Source organism: Chelonoidis abingdonii, chromosome 11, assembly GCF_003597395.2.
Source record: "Chelonoidis abingdonii isolate Lonesome George chromosome 11, CheloAbing_2.0, whole genome shotgun sequence".
NCBI classification, from domain to species: Eukaryota; Metazoa; Chordata; order Testudines; family Testudinidae; genus Chelonoidis; species Chelonoidis abingdonii.
The window spans coordinates 18,452,097-18,475,170 of record NC_133779.1 but is presented as its reverse complement, the minus strand read 5'-3'; the positions used below and the strand labels follow the sequence as shown (position 1 = coordinate 18,475,170).

Sequence of the window (23,074 nt, the reverse complement as noted above, 5' to 3'; positions counted from 1 at the left end):
GTAGAGAAGGAGTTAGTTGGAAGAGCGGGACGGCAGGGTGGGGCGGTGGGGCTAGGGCCCTAGTGTACATACTTTCACCATAGAGAAGCAGTGAACCAGTCCCCCAATACACCCTCTACCACAGCACAGCTAGCTGGTCCCTCCTGTCACTTGCGGGGGGGGTGGGGTTCCCCACAACCTCGAAGATCATCAACCAGAAAAATCCTCCCCCCCCCCCAACAGCTGCATAGGAATCACAAACCTGGTGCCAGGCGGATGCAACGTTGCCTGAGTTTGCCGAGAGCCTGAGCCAATTGCTCGGAGAGGCAGGCCGGCCCCAACCATTGCTGGGTCCCCCGCCCCTCCCCCAGCTCTGCCGGTGCCCCTCACTCCCAGCCCTGGCTGGGGCCATTCGCAGAGCCCAACTTCCCCAGGCCCTGGGCGCTCAGCGTTGGTCGGTGGTTTTCTCTGTGCTTCCTGTTGAAAAAAGTCCCCACAACACGGAAGTTCCCTGGGGTGAGATCAGGGAGGGAAGAGACCCCGAGAACCTGCCGGGGGCTGGAGCCAGCATGAGCCGGGGGTCCAGGTCAGGGGCGCGAGTGCAACAGGAGAATGTCCCCTCCCATCTCCTCCTGGATCACGAAAACCAGCAGGTGTTTGAGCTCCTGGGCCGGAAATGCACGGTGAGGCGTGAGGCCCAGAGGGTGCAGACACCAGGGGGCTGTGGCTTGGGAGTGGGGAGCACCTGCTGAGCTGGGTACCCCAGGGCTGGGTGAGTAAGGGGTCTGCAGCTTGGGCATGAGGGGGACTGGCAGGTCTGAGGGTGGGGAGCCCAGGGCTGCAGGTCAGGAGTGAGGGGCACCGGCAGAGCTGGAGGGAGCCCAGGGCTGGGCTAGCAAGGGCTGTGGGTCGGGAGTGAAGGACACCGGCAGGGCTGGGGGGAGCCCAGGGCTGGGCTAGCAGGGGCTGTGGGTCAGGGATGAGCGGCACTGGCAGGGCTGGGGGCAGGGAAGCCCTGGGCTAGCAGGGGGCTGCAGTGGAGGAGGGGCACCAGCAGAGCTTGTGGGAGCCCAGGGCTGGGATAGTAGGGAACTGTGGGTTAGAAGTGGGGGGCACTGGAAGATCTGGGGGGGAGCCCAGGGCTGGGTGAACAGGGGGCTGCAGGTTGGGAGTGAGGGGCACCGGCAGGGCTGCGGGGAGCCCAGGGCTGGGCTAGCAGGAGCTGTGGGGCGAGAGTGAGGGGCACCTGCAGGGCTGGGGGGAGCCCAGGGCTGGGCTAGCAGGGGGCTATGGGGCGGGAGTGAGGGGCACCTTTGTTGCTGCCTCCCTCCCCCTCTGCTCAGGAGGAAGTGGGGTGAGCGGTCCTGACGGGGGCTGCGAGGGGCCCGGCGCGGTGACGCTGGGGAGCCCGGAGTCTCGGCCAACATCGGAAACCAAGACAGGAACTGGCAGCCTCGCCACTCTCCCCGTGGTGTTCTCTGTGGCTGTTCCCCAGCCACCCCAGAGCTGGCTGCATCTCAGCTGCGATATCTATGTAACTCGGTTGTCTCTGTGCCAGACCCTGGCCACCTCGGTGGCCCAGCTGTACCAGGCCTTGCCCCCCAACAGCCAGATCTGGGGGAAGCAGGGCTGCGGGGTCCTGTGCCTGGTGAAGGACAATCCCCAGCGCTCCTACTTCATCCGCCTCTTTGACCTCAAGGTGAGCCTCTGCCCTCCCGCCTGCAGCTCCTCAGCCCTGGGGGGGGAACCCAGGAGTCCTGGTTCCCAGCCCCCTCCACCCTGCTCTAATCACCAGACCACACTCCCCTCCTAGAGCCGGGGAAGGAACCCAGGAGTCCTGGCTCCCAGCTCTAACCACCAGCCCCCACTCCCCTCTCAGAGCTGGGCAGAGAACCCAGGCGTCCTGGCTCCCAGCTTCCCTGCTGACGGGGCATTAACTGGGGGGTCCCCTTTCTCTTGCAGGAGAGGAGGCTGACATGGGAGCTGGAGCTCTCCAGCCAGCTGGTCTATTCCGCCGTCACCCCCTATTTCCACACCGTCCCCGGGGACGTGAGTATCTGCCCCAGAGAGGGGTGGGCGGGTGTGATCAGTGGGGCAGGGCTTCCAGACATAGCCCTGCCCCCAGAGAAAACAGTTCAGAGATAAGGGGTGAAAAAAAGGAGAAAATTGAGGGCTACCAATAAGAAGCAAGCCTGGGAACCCAGATGCCTGGGTTCTCTCCCAGCTCTGGGAGGGGAGGGGGGGCTGGTGGGTTAGAGCAGGGCAGGCTGGGAGCCAGGACACCTGGGTTCTCTCCTGGTTCAGGGAGGGGAGTGTGCCCCCACCCCACCCCCAGGACCAGTGAGGTGCCTTTTGCTTTCAGGAATGCCAGGCCGGGCTGAACTTTGCGGACGAGGCTGAGGCCCACAACTTCTACGTGCTGGTGGAGGAGAAGGTCCAGAAGCGACAGCAGAGGATGGGTATGTGGAGGGGTGGGGAGCTGGCTGGCACCCCCTAGAGGGGACAGGCCCCAGCCCCATTCCCCGCCCCCCCCCGAGCCTGCCAGCATCACAGTGCATGTTCTCCTCTTTCCTCAGAGAAACGGCAGCTCCCCCCACCACCTCCCCCGGTCAATGAAGGTGAGTCCCCCTCTATCCCACTGTCCTTTGCAATGGGGGGGAGGGGCAGGTTAGGGGTAGACCCCACTGGGGGTGGGGGGCTGGTGACGTGGGTCTAACTATATCTCTTTTTGCCTCCCTTAGAGCGACGGGCATTGACGCTGCCTCGATCCCCGATGCCCGGGGGAGACATGAATGGTAAGTGGCTCGGAGTTGGGGGTCTTGAAAGGATTAATTCAGCCCCCCTGCCCCATGGCGCCCCCCAGTGCCCAGCCCTGACTGCCGGGGGAGAGCACCCCTTGCCTCATGCCCTGCCCCACGGCACCCCACAGCGCCTGGCCCTGACTGCCAGGGGAGAGCACCCCTTCCTTACGCCCTGCCCCACTGCACCCCACAGCGCCTGGCCCTGACTGCCAGGGGAGAGCACCCCTTGCCTCATGCCCTGCCCCACGGCACCCCACAGTGCCCGGCCCTGACTGCCAGGGGAGCGTGCCCCCTACCCAGCCCCTCATCCCACTCCCCACACCATGGTGTCCCCCAGTGCCAGCCCTGACTGCCGGGGAAGAGCACCCCCTTCCTCACGCCCTGCCCCACGGCGCCAGTGCCCAGCCCTGACTGCCGGGGGAGAGCACCCCCTTCCTTACGCCCTGCCCCATGGCGCCCCCCAGTGCCCAGCCCTGATTGCTGGGGGACAGTGCCCCCCGCCTCACTTCCTGCCCCACGGCACCCCACAGCACCCGGCCCTGACTGTCAGGGGAGAATGCCCCCCACCCTGCTCCCCACAGTGTGGAGCCCCACAGCACCCAGCCCTGACTGCCGGGGGAGTGCGCCCCCCGCCCGGCCCCGCACCCTGCTTCCCACAGACCCATTTCTCTCCCCCGCAGGTCCCAGCAAACAGCCGAATTCCCCCTCCAGCTCCTTGAACCTGATGACGATGGACATCCAGAACCCGGACATCACCTCGTCCCGGTACCGGGGGCTGCCGGTGCCCACGGCCTCCGAGAAGAAGAAGGGCAAGAAAAAGATCTCCAAGGCCGACATTGGCGCCCCAAGCGGATTCAAGTGAGAGTTGGCACCAGTGGGGCTGGGAATGGGGCACAGGGCCTGGCCCCTCTAGGGGGTGCTGGCTCCCATCTGGCCCCCAGGGCAGGGGGCTGGCTGGCTCCAGGGGGCAGGGAATGGGGCACGGCACATGGCCCCTCTAGAACTGGCTGATCTTTGTTCTCCTTCCAGGCATGTCACCCACGTTGGATGGGACCCCAACACTGGCTTTGACGTATGTAGCTTCAGAGACAGGGGCATGGTGGGGGTCTGACTCTGGGGTCCAGGGATCGGAGGGGCTGGGAAGGAGGCCAAGGACAGGCTGTGGAGTAAAGCTTCGGCGTTAGCAGTGTCTGTGTATGGTGGGGCAGGGCGGGTTTCACTCATGCTTGTGGCTACCAGGCATGATGTGGGGTGTGAATGGGCTTCAGTTGGTGGGCGCGGCTGTTCCTTGGCTGCCCCACCCCACAGGTGGCTGTATCTTAGCATCAGGTGAGCTATCTCTGCGGAGTGTTATGTGTGGTGGTTCCCCAGCTGCCCCGCCCCAGAGGTGGCTGCATCTTAGCGTCAGGTGAGCTATCTCTGTGGGGTGTTATGTGTGGTGCTTCCCCAGCTGCCCCGCCCCAGAGGTGGCTGAATCTCAGTGCCAGGAGAGCTATCTCTGTGGGGTGATATACGTGGCAGTTCCCCAGCTGCCCCACCCCAGAAGTAGCTGCATCTCAGTGCACCATGGAGCATTATGGGGGCAAATCTGGGGTTTGCTTGAGCCAGGACTGCCCAAGATACTGCCTCCCTGTGGCCTCCCGTCCCCCCAGCTTTTTCCAAACTCACTCTGTTCTCCCAACTCATGTTACCCCCCTCCCCGCCCGCAAGCTGCTCAGGGAGTTGGCAGTGTGCCCGTTATTGGCGGTGAGGTTGGCGCACTCCCACTGTAAAGGGGCAAGTCGCAGCCAGCCAGAGGCGCTGCCGGAGCTAGCAGGGATCTGGATGGCGCAAGGGGCAGGGCACAGTCCTAGCCCCAGGATGTTTTTTTGAACTCCTTGGGGCTCAGCTGGGAACTAACGCAGGGCCTGTGGCTTGCTGCAGCTGGGGGCTCGGTGATCTGGCCTGCAAAACTGATTGCCATCGGGCCAGGTTCTCCTGGGACAGTCCCTTTTTTGCTGCGGCTGTGTCGGGAAAGCTGGCCCAGGCAACCAGTTTCACGGGCTTTGGACGGCACAGGGTTTTTTTTTCGAGCCCTCAAAGGCAGCGGCCCAATAATCTGGGCATGAGACCCTGCAAAAGGATGAGTCGCATGACACTGATCTCAGCCACTTCTGAATGCAGCCACTTCTGGGGCGGGATGGCTGGGAACAGCCCCATATAATGCCACATGGGGAAGGCTTGCCTGGCGCCAAGATGCAGCCAGCTCTGGGGTGGGATGACTGGGAACAGCCCCATATAATGCCACATGGGGAAGGCTTGCCTGGCGCCGAGATGCAGCCAGCTCTGGGGTGGGGCAGCTGACATCACCTCCCAATTGGATCCCTCCAGGAACATCCCCCAGCTGCTTGCTCTGCCCAGTGGGTTAGTGTTTTAGGGGGTCCCCCGAGGCTGCTGGGGGGGCTAATTTAAGGCATGATCCATAAATCCCCCATCCCCAGATTTCAGGGTTTGAAGCTTTGCTGCTCTGTCCATCTAGGTACCGGCAACTGGGGGCAGGGGGGGGGTCGTGAACTTGGTAGGCGTTTGCCCGAGGATTGAGCCACCTTCCTCCATCCGTCTCTCTCCTAGGTGAATAACCTGGATCCCGACCTGAAGACGCTCTTCTCCCAGGCTGGGATCAGCGAGGCGCAGCTGACTGACGCCGAGACCTCCAAACTCATCTACGATTTCATCGAGGGCCAGGGTGGGCTAGAGGCTGTGAAGGAGGAGCTGAGACGCCAGAGTGAGCTCTCCCCATGTGGTGTTATGTGCGGCTGTTCCCCAGTCCCCATCCCCAGAAGTGGCTGCATCTCAGTCCTGGGCAAGCCGTCCCCGTGCGGTGTTATGTGCGGTTGTTCCTCAGCTGCCCTGCCCCAGAGGTGGCTGCATCTCAGTCCCGGGCAAGCCTCCCCATGTGGTGCTTTGGGGTCCTCAGGAGGCCGCGGGGGGAAGAACCTTGTTACAGGCTGGGCTTTAATTGCAGTTTATTTTTCCCCACAGGTCCAGCACCACCTCCGCCCCCCATGACCCGGTCCGGGCCCCTCCCTCCACCCACCCATTCCTCAGGAGGAGCAGGTCTGCCCGTATGCCGGCCCCACCCCCATCTATGCCAAATAGGGGCCTGTTCCTCCAGCCTCCCAGGGGCATCAGCCCCCCTCGTGGGCCTCTCCCCCTTCTCCAGGTCTAGTCGCCCCCCTCCTCCTGCTTCTGGGGCAGCCTCCCCCCCTCCGCCCCCCCCACCCCTCGCCCCCGTCTCTTCAGGCCTTGTCCCCTCCCCCATGTCCTTCAGTGGGGGTCAGCCCCAGGGGCCAGCCCACTCCCCCAAAAGGGCGTGGCGCCTGCTGACCAATCCGCCAAGGCATCCAGACTCACAAGGTGGAGCTGTGGTGGCAGATGGGGGTGAGGATGAGGAAGATGGAGGAGGAAGGGAGATGGGGCTGAGTGTGGGCAGGATGGGGAAGTGTGGGAGGAGGGACAGGATGGGCAAGGGGGAGGGATGGGACGCTAGGGAGTTGGGGCAGGTGTGGGGCAGGAGGGAGTGACTGAGGGGAGCAGGATAGGGAGCGCTGGCTGGGTGGGCTACGAGAGGAGCTTAGAGCTGCTTTAGGGTGAGAGCGTGGGGAAGTGGGCTCTGGTGGCACAAAGGGTTGGGCTGGGGATCTGGCGAGCCAGGGGTGGGGTGGGCGCAGGGTCCGGCCAGGGGCCTAGTGCCCGATCGTGTGGGTGGTTGCAGGGGCGGACGGCGTGCTGTGTGGTGCCATGGTGGGGTGCTGGGTGCGGTCTGGACTCGGGCTCTGGCAGAGCCAGGGGGGGGTGGGTGCAGGGGGTCCGGCCGGGGGTCCAAGTGGCACCTTGGGGTGGTGTGCAGGGGGTCTGGACTGGGGACTCTGGCAGAGCCAGGGGGGTGGAGGGGTGGGTGCAGGGGATGGATGCTATGGGTCCTGACCCCTCCCTGCATTACAGACCCCCGAGATGCTGGACTCCCCACCGCCCCCGCAGAGCTCCGAGGGCCTGGTGGGGGCGCTCATGCATGTCATGCAGAAGCGGAGCAAAGTGATTCACTCCTCAGGTGAGTCGCCCCATCCCGCCTTGGCAGCGAGGGGTGGGTGCCGTGCCCCTCCTCCCCACCCCCAGCCCCCTCCGCCATTCACCTTCCTCTTCCTCCCGCAGACGAAGGCGAGGACAACGGCGGGGACGAGGAGGATGATGACGAATGGGACGACTGAACTCCGTCCCCAGCAAGAAAAGCTCCCCCCCCTTGTGTGCTGGGCACTGTGCCCCACTCCCCTGGGTGATCCCCCAGCCCATCTGGCCCCTTTGCAATAAAGACAGCTCTCCGCTTGACATGCTGCCCCATCTTTTACCCAGAATTCCTCTCCCCAAGCCCCCAGCTTCCCCTAACTGCTCCCATCACCCCCTTGAAACCCAGGGCTTGGCAATACCCTGGTCTCCACTGACCTCTTTGGCATCAGAAACAACCCAACCGATCTCCTTCCAATTTGGCTCCATCCTTTGATCTCAGCCCGATTGTAAAAACAAGCCAAGTTGGAACCAAGCTGGTGATGTGCGGCTCAAGAACTTGGTGTGGGTCATCAGCACAGATTTTGGGGCGGATTAAACCCATTGGTTTGGGTTAATGTCTGAGTGACAGAACTGGAAGCCAGAATGCTTGACCTGAGGCCGTGTGTACGCCACATGTGCTCTGGTGGCCCAGCTGCAGAAGATTTAGTGTAGACACTTTCACGGGCAATGGAAGGGGTCTGTAGCTGATCCATCTTGCCGGTAGCTAGGTTGACAGAAGAATTCTTAGTTGTATCTACACCTGTGCGTTAGGTCGGCTTGACGATGGTCCTCTGAGGGGTGAATTTTGCACACCCCTGAGCGCCGTAGATAGGTTGATCTCAATTTTGAGCGTAGACGAGCCGCCACTCTAGACTAACGTCTTGTTATAATGGCAGCGGCGTCACCCGCAATATAGAACTTGCTCATGAGTTATGGCTTATTCCTCTCAAGACTTGGTAAAAACTGATTTTTATTTGTTTTTGGATCATTTTGACGGAGCAGAATTCAGCTTTTATTTTTCAATAATTCTGATGGCTCATATCGCTGTTTATTTTGAAGGCGGGGAAACGATGCGGGTGCAGGGGTGTCTGAACAATTATTTCATGACTGCAGAGGCTGAGTTCAAAAAGCGAAAGCTTTAAAACACAAAGTCTCTTCAAGACAGACGAAGTCAATAGCCTCATGGTTTCAAGTAACAATTTTTTTACTTTGCCTCACTCTGTTTCGACAGTTATTAATGGCAATGCTTTTTCTGGGTTTGTGTATGCGGGGAAATGGACATCAACCAGAATTTACCGATCCAAAGTGAATCTTTCCAAACCTGTGAATTTTGATTTGTTTAAGGGGGTTTTATGTCCCCGTTGCTTTACTCTGAAGGGTCTCGCTGCAGTGCCAAACAGGACAAGCAAGATGGATTTGGCGAAGGCTCTCTTGCCTCTTTAATGAACGTTAGCCCACCACAGACTGAGCCAGTCAAAGCGATTGTTACTCCTCTGCTCTTTAATAAACAACATTATCAACTGTTTCTCCGGTTGCTTTCATGGCAGCAATCCCAACAGAGGGGGATTTGCTCTGGGGCACAGAATTGGGGAACGGGACACACGGGCCTTTCCCCACCAGGGATTGCTGGCTCCCATTCAGCCCCAGGGCAGTGGAATGGCTGGCTCCGAGGGGCAGGGAATGGGGTGCTGAGGCCTTTCCTCTCTAGGTATACCAGGCCTTGTGCCCCACCCCAATAAAATCAGCTGGGAGGCCAGGGAGCGTGACCCCCCAACCAGTCAGTAAAACAACTCAGAGTGCCAACCAAAGATCCAAACTCTTGGACCCTCAGTTTCCAAGGGGGCTTTTGTGTTTTCTCATTGGCGTCTGAGTTTCACACCCCTTCCCGTGGCCTTGTCATTGGTACCTAGGTGATGCCAAGCCTACAGGCACTGACATGGGCAGCTGGGTGACACCACCATTCCCCACACATCATCAATGTTGGCACCTGGGTGATGCCACCCTCCACCATGCAACATGACGCTGGCGTCTGGGTGACACCATCCCTTCCCCTGGCCTTGCCGTTAGAGCCAGGCAGTGACTCTGGTGCCCGAGCAAAGGGACAGGGCCAACCAGGGGTGTTCACAGATGAGAAGGCAGAATCATGGGGGGGAAGGAGGGGCTACATATTGTTTTAGGCTGAGGTGGAACTTAAAGATTAGGGTGAGGGTCCTGTGCCCGCTCCGCCACCCACTATGGCGCCAGAAAGCCCCTCAACTAAGCCACGAGGCAGCTTGTGGGGCAGACTCGGCTGAAACGAGTTACTTTGGTGCCTTGTGAGCCGTTTCCGCGACTCTTGCGGTCGCAAGGCAGCGCGCAGCATTCTGGGAGATGCAAATGACGCCCATGGCCGGCGCCCCCGGCGCCAATTGGCTGGCGGGGAACGTCAATCAGGCCGGACGCCCAATGGGAACAGCCGCGGTGGGGAGAGGCGGGGCACGTCGCTCTCCTCCCCACCTCTCCGGCCACGCCCCCTGGGAGAAAAAGTTTCGGGCGGCCCCAGTGGCTGGAGGGGGAAAAAAAAAAAAAAAAAGATGGCGGAAAATTTAAAAGGTGAGCGAGGGAAGCCGGCGCGCGCGGAGCGTGGCGCGAGGCCGGGCTGGGCGCGCGGCGGGAGAGACGCCTGCGGGCGGGGGGGCGGCTACTATGAGGAGCGGCGCGAGCGCGGAGCTAGTTTCTCCCCCCCTGCTTCCCGGCGCGCGAGGCGGCAGCAGAAGCGACCGTTAAGGAAGGAGGGGGCCGGTTGAGAGCGCGCGAGTGGAACGTTCAGGGGGCTGCCCTCGCGCGCAGGGCGGGAAACGGGGCAGGACGAAATGGGGGAGGGGAGAGGCGCTGCCGCCGCTGGTGGGGGGGAGGGCGCACGTGACCCTGAGGGTGCCCCCACCGCACTGGCACAGAGCACCTCCCCTTTGTAGGCTGGCATTGCCCCCCCACGCCCATGACACCCCAACCCCCCAGGTGGGGTGACCCCTCCGTATGCCCACACCAACCCCCCATATGTGGGGTGAACCCCCTGTATGTGGGGTGACCCTTGAGTATGCTCATGCCAACCCCCCGATGCAGAGGGATACCCCTGGATGCTCATGCCAACCCCCTGACATGGAGTGAACCCCCCCATATGCCCACACCAACCCCCCATATGTGGGGTGATCCCTGAGTATGCTCATGCCAACCCCCTGACATGGGGTGACCTCCCTGACACTGATTGACCTCTCCTGTATGCCTACAATGATCCCCTGACATGGGGGTGACCCCCCTGTATGCCTAAGCCAAGCCCCCGACGGAGCGTGAACCCCCCTGGATGCTCATGCCAACCCACTGACATGGGATGACCCCCCCATATGCTCATGCCAACCACCTGACACAGGGTGACCCCCCCCCGATGCTCGCACCAATCCCCCAGACACTCACGCCAACCCCTGGGATGCAGGGTGCCCCTTCCCCAGATGCTCATGTTAATCCTCCCTAGATGTGGTGACCTCTCCCTGTACGCTCATGCTAACCACATGCTCAGGACAACCTCTGGATGAGGGGCAGCCCCTGCACAAGGGGTGAGCCATTCCCCCTATGTATGCTCAGGCTGATCTCCCCTCCCCTAGGCTCACCAGTCCCCTAATGTGAGGTGACCTCTCAGTACCCTCTGGTGAAATCCTCAATGCAGTGTGACCCCCCCCACCACACTCAGGCCAATCTCCCTGCAGACCCCCAACACTCCCTGCTACCCTCCTGCTGATGCCCTGACACGGTGACCCCCCCCCTCACAGCTGTGACCCCAGAACTCTTGCACTTTGGCCCTTTCCAATGTCACAGCTCTGCTGGTGCCCCTCACTCCCAACCTGCAGCCCCTGCTAGCTGAGCCCTTGGCTCCCCTCAACACACAGTGATTCCCCCTCTTCCCTGGGGTCCCTCCCCTCGCTGCTCGGCTGGTGCCAGCCCCCTAACGCTGCCCCGTGTGCCCACAGGCTGTGCCGTGTGCTGCAAGTCCTCATGGTCCCAGCTGCAGGACCTGTGCCGGCTGGAGAGGGTTCGCTGCCACTCGCTGGGCATCACCCGCAGGAACCTCAGTCACTTCGAGGTGGAGTTCCTGTGTGACTACAAGAGAGTGCGGGTGAGTGTGCCAGCCTGCCACCCCGATCCCTCCCAGGATCCCCCCGCAGCTGGGAAACCCCCACGTCCAATACCCCTTTGGCCGGGGTCCCCCCTGCGGCCCAGAAACCCCTGCCTCCAATTCCCACTGCAGCCCAGCCCAGCCTCCACCCTTTTGCCCGGACCTTCCTGCAGCTGGTAAACCCCCACCTCCAATACCCCTTCGGTCCGGGTCCCCCCTGCAGCCCAGAAACCCCTGCCTCCAATTCCCCCTGCAGCCCAGCCCCGCCCCGCCCCCTGCCTTCAGCCCAGATCTCCCCTGCAGCCCAGAAACCCCTGCCTCCAGTTTCAGCCCCTGGATCCCCCTGCTTCCAATTCCCCCCTGCAGTCCGGATCCCCCTTCCTCCAATTCCCCATCCCTCCCCCCCGCAGCCTGGATTCTCCTGCTTCCAATTCCCCCTTGCAGCCTCCTGCCTCCAATTTCCTCCACAGCCTGGATCCCATTCCCCCCCCACCTGTAGCCCAGATTCCCCTGCCTCCAATTCCTCACCTGCAGCCCAGATTCCTCCCCACCACCTATATTCTGGATCTCCCCACTGTAGTCTGGAAACTCCCGCCTCCGATCCCTCCGCAGCCCGGATCCCTCAGCAGCCCGAATCCCCCCACAGCCCAGATTCTCCCCTGTGGCCTCCAATTTCTACCCCCCCAGCCAGGATCTCCCCTGCCCCCACTCCCAATTTCTCACACAGCCCCAATCTCCTCCCTGGTGCCCCCCATCCTGGTCCCCTCTGCCTGGCACCCCCCTCCCCATCAGTGCTGTAACCTGATCTCCTCCCCCAGCACCCTTCTCGCACCAGGCCCCCTCTGGCACCCCCAAACACATGACTTCCCCTAAGACTGATTCTGGCTGTGTAGGGATACCCTGCTCTACACCTGCCTCCCCCGGCCTCCCCTGGGTGGGCTCAGAAACAGGGCCTGGGGCATAAACAACCGGGCAGAGGAGTGTGGTTGGTACAGGAGTGGGGATGACCCAGTGAAAGCCATCCAGGACTCCTGGGTTCCATCCCTGGCTCTGGGAGGGGAGTGGGGTCTAGTGGTTAGAGCGGGGGGGTGCGGGGGCTGGGAGCCAGGACACCTGGGTTCCCTTCCTGGCTCTGAGAGGAGAGTGGAGGTCTAGTGGGTCACAGAGGGGATGGGGCAGGGAGGTGTCTGGGAGCCCGGACTCCTGGGTCTCATCTCCGGGAGGGGGCGTGGCTATGCCCACTGACCGGCGGGTTCTGGTGGCAGGAGGAGGAGTTCTACCTGGTGAAATGGCGCGGCTACCCGGAGTCGGAGAACACCTGGGAGCCGCGGAAGAACCTGCGCTGCGTGGGCCTGCTGAAGCAGTTCCACAAGGACCTGGAGCAGGCCTGGATCCGGCGGGACGGCAAGCCCAAGAAAAACGCCCGCTGGCTGGACCAGGGCGTGGCGAACTATGTGGTGCAGAAAGCCAAGCAGCGGCGGGCTCTGTGGCGCTGGGAGCGCCAGCTGAACGCCAAGCGCAACCACAAGGGGCGCATCGTGGTGGAGAATGAGGTGGATCTCGATGGGCCACCCCGGGACTTCGTCTACATCAATGAATACAAGGTGGGCGAGGGCATTTCCCTCACCCAGGTGGCGGTGGGCTGCGAGTGCCGTGACTGCCTGGCGGAGGCGGCTGGCGGCTGCTGCTGCCCCGGCGCCTCCCGCCACAAGTTTGCCTACAATGAGCTGGGCCAGGTGCGCATCCGGGCAGGGCTGCCCATCTACGAGTGCAACGCCCGCTGCCGCTGCGGGGCCGAGTGCTCTAATCGCGTGGTGCAGCGGGGCATCCGCTATGATCTGTGCATCTTCCGGACCTCCAACGGGCGCGGCTGGGGTGTGCGCACCCTGGAGAAGATCCGCAAGAACAGCTTTGTCATGGAGTATGTGGGAGAGGTACGGAGCGCCAGGTGGCCACCTCTGGGGCAGGGCAGGTGGGGAACAGCCACACACAGTGTCATATGGGGATGGCTCACCTGGCACTGAGATGCAGCCACCTCTGAGGTGGGGCAAATGGGGAACAGCTGCACGTAACCTCATGGGGGGAGTGGGGCTTGCCTGGCGCTGAGATGCAGCCACCTCTGGGGTGGGGCAGCTGGGGAACAGCTGCACATAACCTCATGGGAGGAGCGGGGCTCGCCTGGCACTGAGATGCAGCCACCTCTGGGGCGGGGCAGCTGGGGAACAGCCACACACAGTGTCAATGGGGATGGCTCACCTGGCGCTGAGATGCAGCCACCTCTGGGGCAGGACAGCAGCCAGATGGGAATGCTTCCCCATTGCTGGGATACAGCCAGCTCTGGGGCAGGGTGGCTGGGGAACAGCTACACAGAGTCCTCCAGTGCCGTGCTCCTGGCATGACCCCATCTCCCCCCCCCCCGCCCCCCCAGATCATCACATCAGAAGAAGCGGAGCGACGAGGGCAGATCTACGACCGCCAGGGTGCTACCTACCTCTTTGATCTGGACTACGTGGAGGATGTTTACACAGTGGACGCTGCCTACTACGGCAACATCTCACACTTCGTAAATCACAGCGTGAGTGTGGGGGCGTGGGGGAGCCCATGGGGAAGTGTGGGGTTGGGGCAGCCTTGGGGTGGATAAAAATCAGTGATTGAAAAACAGATAAAAAACATACCTCTCCTGATTTTTTAATGTAGATTAAATAGGCTTTTTTTCTTAGAAGAAAAAATGATTTAAAACAAAGTTTGAAATGCTGACAACGTATGTAAAGGCCCCCAGTTTATGAGAATCTATGGACATTGTCTACATCACATTCACTAGACAGCCGGGCATGTGTGCTGGGGAGGGCTGAAAGAAAGCTGAAGTGGAGAACTGGTGGAAGTCGCTGGCTTGGCTCATGGATTTTGTAGGGAGAATATTTGCTTCAGTTCAGTTTATTCACTGAGCTCAGCTCAATGGCCAGTCCCTTGCAAGTTAAGAAACTGATCAGGAGCTGGCACAGCAGGAAAGCTTGGCTTCCTCTTCCAGTCTGTGAATTAAAAACTGGTTGGGGAGGAAGAGATCTACTAGATCTAAAATCCTGAAGGACATGGAGACTAGAAACAATCAGCTCAAATTCACTAATTACCCTGAACGCTCTCTTTGTTTACTAAATCCATTTTAAATGCAAAGCACGTTTTGATACTCCTCCTATTTTCTTCTATATCCAGCATGTTCAAGGTAGCTTTATCAAACTGATTAGAAATACCTGTTTTGTTTTCAGTGCAAAACATGTTTTGAGAAACTTTTTTCTTCTTCTGCCTCCAGTGCATTTTAAGGTCGTTTTTATTGAACTGATTAGAAATAAATTAAGAAATTAACTAAAAATAACAACACCCTGGTTACCTTCTCCAGACTGGAAGAAGCTCTCTGGGGAGCTCGAAAACTTGTCCCTCTCACCAACAGACATTGGTCTAGCAAAAGATATTTACCTCACCCACCTTGTCCAACTAAAAATAACTTTGTTTTAAATGCAAACATTTTTAGATAAAGTTTACTTTTTTCTTCTTCTACACCCAGCACATTGAAGGTAGATTTTATTTAATGAATGAAAAATAACTCAGTTTTCAATGCAAAACCATGTTTTTATAAACTCATTTTTGTTCTTATGCATCAAGCACATTCTGAAGGTAGTTTTCATGGAATTAACAGTAGCTCAGTTTTAAATGCAAACCGTTTTGTTTTTCCGTATGGATCCCGCACATTTTACGGTTGTTTTATTGAATGAATTAAAGCAAAACAATTTAAAATCTTTTTGTGCATTTTTCATTAGTTTCTATCCAAATTAAACATCAACAAACTGTGAGTTGAACCCCCCCCCCAAAAACTGAATAAGAAATGTCATTCACCAAATTCTAACAAAAAAGTAAAATTTAATAATCCAAATATATAACCTATATAATTCATCTTAATAGACTGCATTAGTGTAATATTAACATTAACAAATTACACTAATATAACATATTAAGATTAATGAATTATGATATAAGTAGGCTTGGCAAAAATCATTTTTATAATTTTGATGGACAAAATTGATGTTTATTTTTAATTTTTTTCCTGATTTAAATTTTCAGTTGGACATTGTGTGTGTGTGAGCGATGAGGGGTTAGACAATAGGGTAGGTCAGGTGATCATTATATAATACCAGATGCTGAGATTCAAAAAGTTAAAATTTTATAGCTGTTGGAAAAACACCATGTCAAGATATTTAAAGTCAATATCCTTCAAGCCGCCTTTTTTTTTTACTTTGCCAAGCCCTCAGTTTTGATCACGTTAGTGGGTGTGCGTGAAACTGATGTTTACTGACACTGACCAACAAAAATCAAATCCTTCCAAGCGGAGATCTAGGCTGTATGTTAATATGATAATATAATTAATCAATATGAATACATCATATTATCCTACCTCTGGATATTTCTAAATGACAATATAAAGTATTGATATTAATTCTATTTGAATTGGATAGTTCATTAATAAATTATAACATAATTGCTTAAATAAATGTGTGTAAATGTAGCGAGTCCTGTGGGTTAGTGAAAAGAAGGGCCAGATTTGGGGCAAAGGCGACTTTTAGTTGCCAATTACCATGTTTTAATGGTTACCAACCAACGAGCCTCGGCTTTTCCCTAGGGAGAGAATTGAAAAATGGTGATTTAAATAGCTTCAGTTTGAGTCGCTCCACCCTGGCAGGTGGGTCCATGAAGCGCTGGGCAAGGGGCAGAGAGGAGGGAGCTGGTGGCATCTGGTGAGGGAAGGGGGTATTTGGGGAGGTAGTTGGGGGGCACGTGGGTGGGGGGGCAGGGCTATGGCAGCTTTGCCTGGCCCCACTCACCTGCCCCCTCCCGCCCCCAGTGCGACCCCAACCTGCAGGTGTACAACGTGTTCATCGACAACCTGGATGAGCGGCTGCCGCGCATTGCCCTCTTCGCCACGCGGCACATCCGGGCTGGGGAGGAGCTCACCTTCGACTACAACATGCAGGGTGAGTGCCTGCTGGGGGGGGGGGGGTGGTCTGGCCCCACGGCTTGGGGATTCCTGGGGTGAGATCCTCCCCCTGATGCCTTCTCTCCTCCCCCGCAGTGGACCCGGTGGATGCAGAGAGCACACGGATGGACTCCAACCTGGGCCGGGCCGGCGGCCTGGCTGGCTCCCCCAAGAAGCGAGTGCGGATCGAGTGTAAGTGCGGGGCTGAGTCCTGCCGGAAGTACCTCTTCTAGCCCCCCCGTGCCCTGCCGGAGGTCAGGGACCCACGGCCGCCACCGTGCAGGGCTCTGGGGGCCCATGCCCACCCATCCCTCGTTGGACTTATCTCACCTGCCCGCTTCCCCCCTCCCGTCAAGGGGGGTTTTTTAGAACAGCTGTCATGGATTTTAATCAGTTGGTTCCCAGGTCGTGTAAAGACCCTGGCTACTGTGTACCGTGTGCCATGGCCTCCTGTGGGAAGCTGCCGGTTTCGGGGGGATCCAGGAATATTCAACCTGAAGCCGCACTTGACCCTGTGTCCCTATGCAACTGGCAAAGGGGGCGGTGGGTGGGTAAAGGAATTTGGGGCATTTTGTAAATGGACTTTTTCTACCAGGTATTTTTGACTGGGGGGGAGGGAAGGGAGCTGGGGTTGGGGGGGCCAGTGTCTGCGATCAAGGCAATTAGATGGTTTGATTCTGCACCTGGTGATGGTATCTGATTATTCTGGCTTGTGGGAACAGTGCCCCATGGTTATAATGGCTGGAGAATTGGAGGGGGAGGGGGAGAGGGAAGGGGGAGGGGGGCTGTCTGTTTAATTCCAACCTCTTAGTGCAAAGAAAAGATTATATGGATTTAACTAACTCAGATGGAAGAGTTTGCTTCACTTTCTATCCTAAACTGGCTGACAGTTTTGTTGTGTGGCTGTTCCCCAGGTGTCCCATCCCAGAGGTTGCTGCATTGTCAGTGCTGGGCAAGCTGCCCCATGATGCGTTATACACAGCTGTTCCCTAGCTGCCCCGCCCCAGAGGTGGTTGCCTCTCAGTGCTGGGCAGACTGTCCTTTTACACTCTCAGTTTGGGGACTGGTCCAGGCCCTAGATGTTATCTGTGTGGAAGGTGAGACAGGGCCCCCCAGATATGCCCAGCCCTGGCCCTCCCTCCCATGCTGGCATCAGAATGGGAACCCTTCTCCAGCACCGCTGGCACAGGTCAGGGCAGGAACCTCAGCTGCCTAAATCCACCCCTCCGAGAACCTGGCCTTCTGGAGGCTGGGACCTGTGGGGTATCGAGTCGGGGGGGGAGAGGGGGGAGAACGGGACAGCAGAAGGCACCAGTCACCAAGGCAGAGGAAGGAGCCCCTAATAATGCTTAGCCTCTGCTAGCGCTTTCCAGCAGCGGCTCTCACGTCCTGTTAGTATCGTTTGCCCTCTACTACTGATGGGGAAACTGAGGCAGAGGGACTTAGACCCAGGCATGGAACCCAGGTGTCCTGCTGTCTAGGCCGGAGGCTCTGTGGGAGCCATGACCCAAAGGGACATGCCAGCAGCATACCCCAGGGGAGTGAGGGCAGCCCCAGGGAACTGACTGCGAGAGGCTGCATCTGTCTGTGGCTACGGCTGGGGTAGGGGGGCATGTGCATAGCCCCCCACCCCAGGGATCTGGGCAGAGCCAGCAGCGTCAACCAGGGGTGTAGGTCAACCTGCCCACTGATGGCAACCTGTCCCTGTAACATTCCCCCCGGGGAAATAATGTAACCCCTTGTCAGCAGGGGGGCCAGCAGCTCTGGGTCCTGCCCCAGTCACACCAGCAGCCTGAGGCTCCCCACCAGCCAAAGCCAGAAAGAGAACCCAGGCATCCTGGCTCACAGGAGGGAGGAAGCGAGTGAAGCATGGGGGGCCCCACCCCCAGGGAGAAGACATGACGGGGGGCAAGGACCACAAAGGGTTACATGGAGTCAGAGGGCACCCAGGCCCCTCAGCCGCCAGGGCTAGAGAGCCCTATTTCTGCTCGCGGCGCAGACATGACCATGCCCTTGGGCGTCGCTGGGAGGCACAGCAGGCCTCAATCGCAGCTGAAAGCTGACGCCCATCAGGCGGCACTGGGCCCTCCAGCATTTGTTCACAGAGCCCCCGGCTGCTGAGCCCCCCGAGGGCGCTCATCACGTCGAAGAAAAGTAGACGCACATTCCTCGTGCCCTGTCACTTAGCAAGGGGGCAGGAGTAGGTGGGGGCTTGAACCTGAGGGGCAGAGTTTGGAGGGGTGCCCTCAGCCCTGAAACCCCAGGGTGGGGCATGGGCTAGGACAGGCAGATCCCGTTTAGGGTGGAAGTAACGGTGGTGGCCTACTGCCACCCAAGCCCTCTGGGAGGAGAAAGCCTGCCCCAGGAACCCCAGGGAAGAGAGCAGAGCTTGGGGTTCATGGGGTCAGAACCGGGGGACTGGATCCACCACCCTCACCTCAGAAGTGATTCTGGGAGGGGAGCGAGCAGCAAGCTTAAACCAGGGCTGGCTACCGGCGCCCCAGGGGATGTGGGTGTGAGGGCCAGGGACGCAAGCAGAGGGGGCCCCATGGGCCCTGCCTGGTGTGTGTGGGGGGCTCTACCCACAGAGGCCCCCCGGCGGAAGGACAATGAGGGGGCAGAAGATGCTGCGCACCAGGGTGGAGCCCTGCTGGATCTGATAACTCCTCTTCAGCTTGCAGGGTCCCCTCGTGTCCACCACCCGCTGGGCAAAGCAAGGGGTGAGCTGGGGCAGGCCACCCCGCATCACTGAGCCTCCCTGCCACCACCACACAGGCGCCCAGCCCTTGACGGCCAGGGAAATGCACGCATCCCTGGCGCAAAGCCCTGCCCCATGGGCACTCCCCAGCCCGGACTGCACAGGATAGACCTCCACCAACTGCCCATCAGGGACCTTCCTCGCGCCTGTCTGAACTTGCCTAGGGAAAAAGCACCACCTCTGCCTCCTTCATGGCACCATCTGCACACAGAGCCCTACTTGCCTAGGGAAAGCACCCCTGAACTGTCCCACGGCATGCCCTAGTGACTTGCTAGGAGACAGCGCCCTCACTCCTCCACCGGGGTCCTCCCGGGCCCGCCCAATGCAGCCCCAGCCACTCACAGTATATGGCAGCAGCTGTTGAAGGCAGCGTTGAGAGAGCAGCGAGGGGTCGCGGGCCTCCCGGCTGACCCCAGGAGCGGGCCAGAAATGCTTGTGATGGAGGGCTGCCTCCTGCACCACCACTCGCTTGCCTGTCAGCTTCCCTGTGGGTGGGGTCAGAGGCGGCGGTTAGGGCGGGGAGGCAAGGGGAGCCAGCCCCCGCCCACTCCAGGGGGTGGCTCACCGTGCATGTCGAAGAAGGAAAGGAGAAGACACACTGTTCCGCGGTCGTCGCCGCCAGAGCAGCGGCCGGGGGCATCGAGAGAAGCAGCCACATAACGGACCGCAGCTTTGCTCGACCACGCCTCTCAACCTTTCTTCCCGCGTATCGAGATGTTTCAACCAACGTTGCCAGTTGTGCTCCCGTTCCCCACGCGGGGGAAGCCTCCGAGACCATCACTCCTCTCGCCGCCGCTCGGGCCCCCAGCCAGCACCTCATGGGAGGGGCTGATGGGCCGCAAGGAGCAGCAGAGGCAGCTTGGCACCGTCGGGGTCAGGTGGGGGCCCGGACGGAGCTGGGGGTTGGGTTAGGGGCAGTTGGGGGGCGGCTACTGGCCACATGGTGAGGATGGTTGTGTCATGAGCTGGAAGACGCAGCAGAGCAGCTCGGCGCGTCGGCGTTGGGCTGGGGGCCCCAGAAGGGGGCTGGGGCAGGTTAGGGGCAGGCGCTCACCACGGTGAGGTTGTTGTTGTCATGGGCTGGAAGACGCACAGAGCACTGTGCCCTAGATAGGGTCGGGATCTGGCGGATAGCACTGCCCTCGCCCGCAGCCCAGAATGCGCAAGGTGCCGTCCAGCGAGGTGGAACCAGCACGTCGTTGGATGAGGAACCAGTACGGAAGTCGGTAGACGGCCCGCGGCTCGTGGCCCCGCAGCACCCGCAGCACGCGGGCGGGCGGGGCGGGCGCCAGCTGGCACACTGAGATGGTGCCGTCCAGCGAGCAGCAGGCCAGCAGGTGCTTGTCGTCGTTGGCAAACTGCACCTTGGGCACTGGGGGAGCGGGGGCATTGTCACCTCCTGGCCCCCTCCCATGGTGCACCGCCCAGCCCCCTATCGCCCCCTCCCACGGGGCCCTGCCCCCCCCAGGTGCTTACCCCGCCTTCTGCCCCACACAGGCCATCCTCTAGGCCCTGCTCCTCACACCACATCACCCCCCAATCAGATGCCTGCCCTGGTCACATGGCATGACCCAGTGTCCCCCACTTCCAGTCCCCTCCCACTCCATGGGCAGGTCCCCCGTCTCGCTCTGGGGGGGACCCCTGCCCTGAAGGGGGCGTGGGTACCAGCTCCCCCCTCACCGGCCTCGTCGACGTGCTGGTCAAAGACGTGGTACATGCCGGCGAAGGCATAGTTCTCGCTCAGCGTTGTGTCCCCGGCCATGGCTCGGCTGGCCTCTGCCACCGACGTGGGCACCACGCTGCCAGGGGGCCTGGCGGGGTCAGAACTGCCACTGAGAACCCAGGAGTCCTGGCTCCTACCCTGCCCCCCAAACCCCATGCTCTAACCGCTATACCAGGGGTGGGAAAACTACAGCCCGGGGGCCACATCCGGCCCTCGAGCTCCCTCCAGGGAGCGGGGTTTGGGGCTCACCCTGCTCCGGCGCTCTGGTCGGGAACCGCAGCCAATGGGAGCTGCAGAGGCGGTGCCTGTGGATGGGGCAGCATGTGGAGCCCTCTGGCTGCCCGTATGTGTAGGACCCAAAGGAGCGACATGCCACTGCTTCTGGGAGCTGATTGAGGTGAGCGCCTCCCAGAGCCTGCACCCCTGACCCCCTCCTGCATCCCAACCCCCTGCCCCAGCCCTGATCCCCCTCCTGCACTCTTAAGCCCTCACCCCAACCCCTAATTTCAGGAGCATTCATGGCCCACCATACAATTTCCACATCCAGATGTGGCCCTCGGGTCAAAAAGTTTGCCCCCCCCCGTGCTATACCCTACTCTCTTCCCAGTGCTGGGGAGAGAACTCAGGAATCCTGACATAGCTCTGTGCGTCAGGGCTAAAGATCCCCTCTTCCACTTCCCCAGTGCCAAACCCCGGACTCCTGGGTTCTCTCCCCGGCTCTGGGAGGGGAGTAGGGGCTGGTGGTTAGAGCAGGGGGGGCTGGGTTCTCTTCCCAGCTCTGGGAGGGGAGTAGGGGCTGGTGGTTAGAGCGGGGGTGTGTTGTGGGGCTGGGAGCCTGGACTCCTGGGTTCTCTCCTGCTCCCGGAGAGAAGTAGGGTGTAGCGATTAGTGTGTGTGTGGGCTAGACCAGGATGGGCCCTGTAGCTATCACCAGGAGAGCTCCATGGTGCAGAGAACCCAGGAGTCCGGCTGCCCCCAGCCGAGCTCTGGCTCAGGGGCAAAGGCAGGTGGCCCCACCACCGGCTGGGAGCAGAGCCCAGGTCCAGAGCCGCGGTGCCGCCTGGCTGGGCAGGGCTGCTGGGGTTTGCAGAAGCCAGACAGTGTCAGGGCAGATTCTGGGGGTTGTCACGGCAGAGCCCCAGAGAGACATGGGGGTGCAGGCGTGGGCACTGCCCCCAGAGCACCCCATCCCTGCACCCTGTCACTCACCGCTCGTCGTATGCCGCACGGTTCATCTGCGCCTGTAGCTGGTAGGAGCCGCGGCTGACGGAGCGGCGATGGCCACGGGCCCCCAATGCCCGGGCATCATCCTCAAAGTCCTAGGGGAAGATGGACAGGTCACCCGGATGACGCACCCCAGAAGTGGCTGCATCTCAGCATGGGCAAGTCACCCCTGTGCAGCGTCATATGCAGCTGTTCCCCAACTGCCCCGCCCCAGAGGTGGCTGCATCTCAGTGCTGGCTGAGCCACCCCCGTGTGACATTATGTGTGGCCTCTCCCATACCTCCATGCGGTCCAGCGTGGTGCGGCTGCTGCGGACGATGCTGTTGCTGTAGGCGCGGAAGCTGCTCTGCTCGGAGAGGGGCCCGTAGCGCTGCGCCAGGAGCTGTGCACGCAGCCGCACGTACAGCTTGCGGGCGCCGGGGTCGTGCCCAGCCTTGGCGTTCTCCCGCAGCAGCTGGCTGCGCCGCCGGATGTACTGGGTGCGGAACTGCGGGAAGCCGGGCGTGCGGTAGGCGTTGTACCTGCGTGAGAGCAGCCCCCTGTGACCCCCGGCACGGCACCCCTCCAGGGGAGAGCCCCCCTGTGACCCCCGGCACAGTGCCCCCTACAAGGGAGACCCCTGCCCAGCCCCCTCATAAGCTCCAGCACAGCACACCCCAGGGGAGGGCCCCCTGCCCAGCCCCCCAGGAGCCCCAGCACCTGACCTTGACTGCCAGGGGCGAGCGCCCCCACTGAGCCCCCCGCCTCACCTCGCGTCCACAGCCAGCACCTGTTGCCACACTGCGGCCATGCCAGTCCCGGCCGGCGCCTCGGGGGAGCAGGCCAGGGGGAGCCTGGGGGGCAAAGGGGGGCACAGAGTCAGTGGGGGGGCCGAGCCGGCCCTGGGGCTCCCCCACCCCCGGCACAGCAGGGGCAGGGGGCGCTTCACCCCCCCAGCGTCGCTGCAGCGGGGGGTGTGTGTGTGTGCAGGGGTAATTATGGGGTGGGGCAGGAGTATTATGGGTTGGCTCCGGTTGTTGATGGGAGGGCGATGCAGGGAGAGCAGCGGGGGGGGGGGGGGGGGCGGTGGTACCTGGGTACAAGGGGGCTGGGTGCAGGAGGGGCTGGCCCGCTGCACTATTGGTTGATAACGCGCCCCCCCGCCATCCCCGCGCGCATGGCGGCTCACGGTCCGGGGACGCTCCGCGCCGCACCGTCCCAGCCGCTCCGCGGGCCCAGCGGACTGAGGCCGGACCCGCCACAGGTACCAAGCCCCCCCCGCGGGTTTTTGCATCCAGGAACGGGCCCCTTCCCCGACTGCAATGAGGGGGGCTGCAGCTCAATTCTGCCATGAGGC

The 23,074-nt window shown here is 60.5% G+C and overlaps 3 protein-coding genes across 3 annotated transcripts in view; 2 read left to right on the top strand and 1 right to left on the bottom strand.

Annotated features, from left to right (window-relative positions):
* The first annotated feature begins 346 nt into the window (after window positions 1–346).
* Window positions 347–8,388, top strand: WAS (WASP actin nucleation promoting factor). Its single transcript, XM_075070775.1, has 12 exons — window positions 347–662; window positions 1,538–1,678; window positions 1,942–2,028; window positions 2,342–2,438; window positions 2,556–2,597; window positions 2,721–2,774; window positions 3,461–3,638; window positions 3,810–3,852; window positions 5,391–5,544; window positions 5,802–6,176; window positions 6,765–6,870; window positions 6,972–8,388. Exons 1-12 carry the CDS (start codon window positions 549–551, stop codon window positions 7,006–7,008), a joined length of 1,428 nt encoding a protein of 475 aa, XP_074926876.1. The 5' UTR covers window positions 347–548; the 3' UTR covers window positions 7,009–8,388.
* Window positions 8,389–8,961: 573 nt separating this feature from the next.
* On the top strand, window positions 8,962–16,266 carry SUV39H1 (SUV39H1 histone lysine methyltransferase). The gene is made up of 6 exons (XM_032770180.2): window positions 8,962–9,455; window positions 10,865–11,010; window positions 12,276–12,944; window positions 13,439–13,585; window positions 15,902–16,031; window positions 16,130–16,266. The coding sequence occupies exons 1-6, from the start codon at window positions 9,437–9,439 to the stop codon at window positions 16,264–16,266; spliced, it is 1,248 nt and encodes a 415-aa protein (XP_032626071.1). The 5' UTR covers window positions 8,962–9,436.
* Window positions 16,267–17,988: 1,722 nt separating this feature from the next.
* Window positions 17,989–23,074, bottom strand: part of WDR13 (WD repeat domain 13) — an 11,039-nt gene continuing 5,953 nt past the window's right edge. The window contains 11 exon segments of the mRNA XM_075071291.1: window positions 17,989–18,056; window positions 18,616–18,643; window positions 18,645–18,737; window positions 19,134–19,276; window positions 19,357–19,547; window positions 19,847–20,034; window positions 20,036–20,163; window positions 20,472–20,602; window positions 21,724–21,833; window positions 22,019–22,259; window positions 22,488–22,571. Of these exon segments, the coding sequence (XP_074927392.1) occupies window positions 17,989–18,056; window positions 18,616–18,643; window positions 18,645–18,737; window positions 19,134–19,276; window positions 19,357–19,547; window positions 19,847–20,034; window positions 20,036–20,163; window positions 20,472–20,602; window positions 21,724–21,833; window positions 22,019–22,259; window positions 22,488–22,528 (1,362 nt within the window). The 5' untranslated portion in view covers window positions 22,529–22,571.

Excerpts from the sequence above, each read along its gene's own strand:
- SUV39H1 (XM_032770180.2), top strand. Across the intron at positions 11,011-12,275 it reads GTGACTACAAGAGAGTGCGG|GAGGAGGAGTTCTACCTGGT; the intron begins GTGAGTGTGCCA and ends TTCTGGTGGCAG. Across the intron at positions 16,032-16,129 it reads CTTCGACTACAACATGCAGG|TGGACCCGGTGGATGCAGAG; the intron begins GTGAGTGCCTGC and ends CCTCCCCCGCAG.
- WAS (XM_075070775.1), top strand. The coding sequence starts at position 549 with ATGAGCCGGGGGTCCAGGTCAGGGGCGCGAGTGCAACAGGAGAATGTC. Across the intron at positions 2,775-3,460 it reads GCCCGGGGGAGACATGAATG|GTCCCAGCAAACAGCCGAAT; the intron begins GTAAGTGGCTCG and ends TCTCCCCCGCAG. Across the intron at positions 6,871-6,971 it reads CAAAGTGATTCACTCCTCAG|ACGAAGGCGAGGACAACGGC; the intron begins GTGAGTCGCCCC and ends TTCCTCCCGCAG.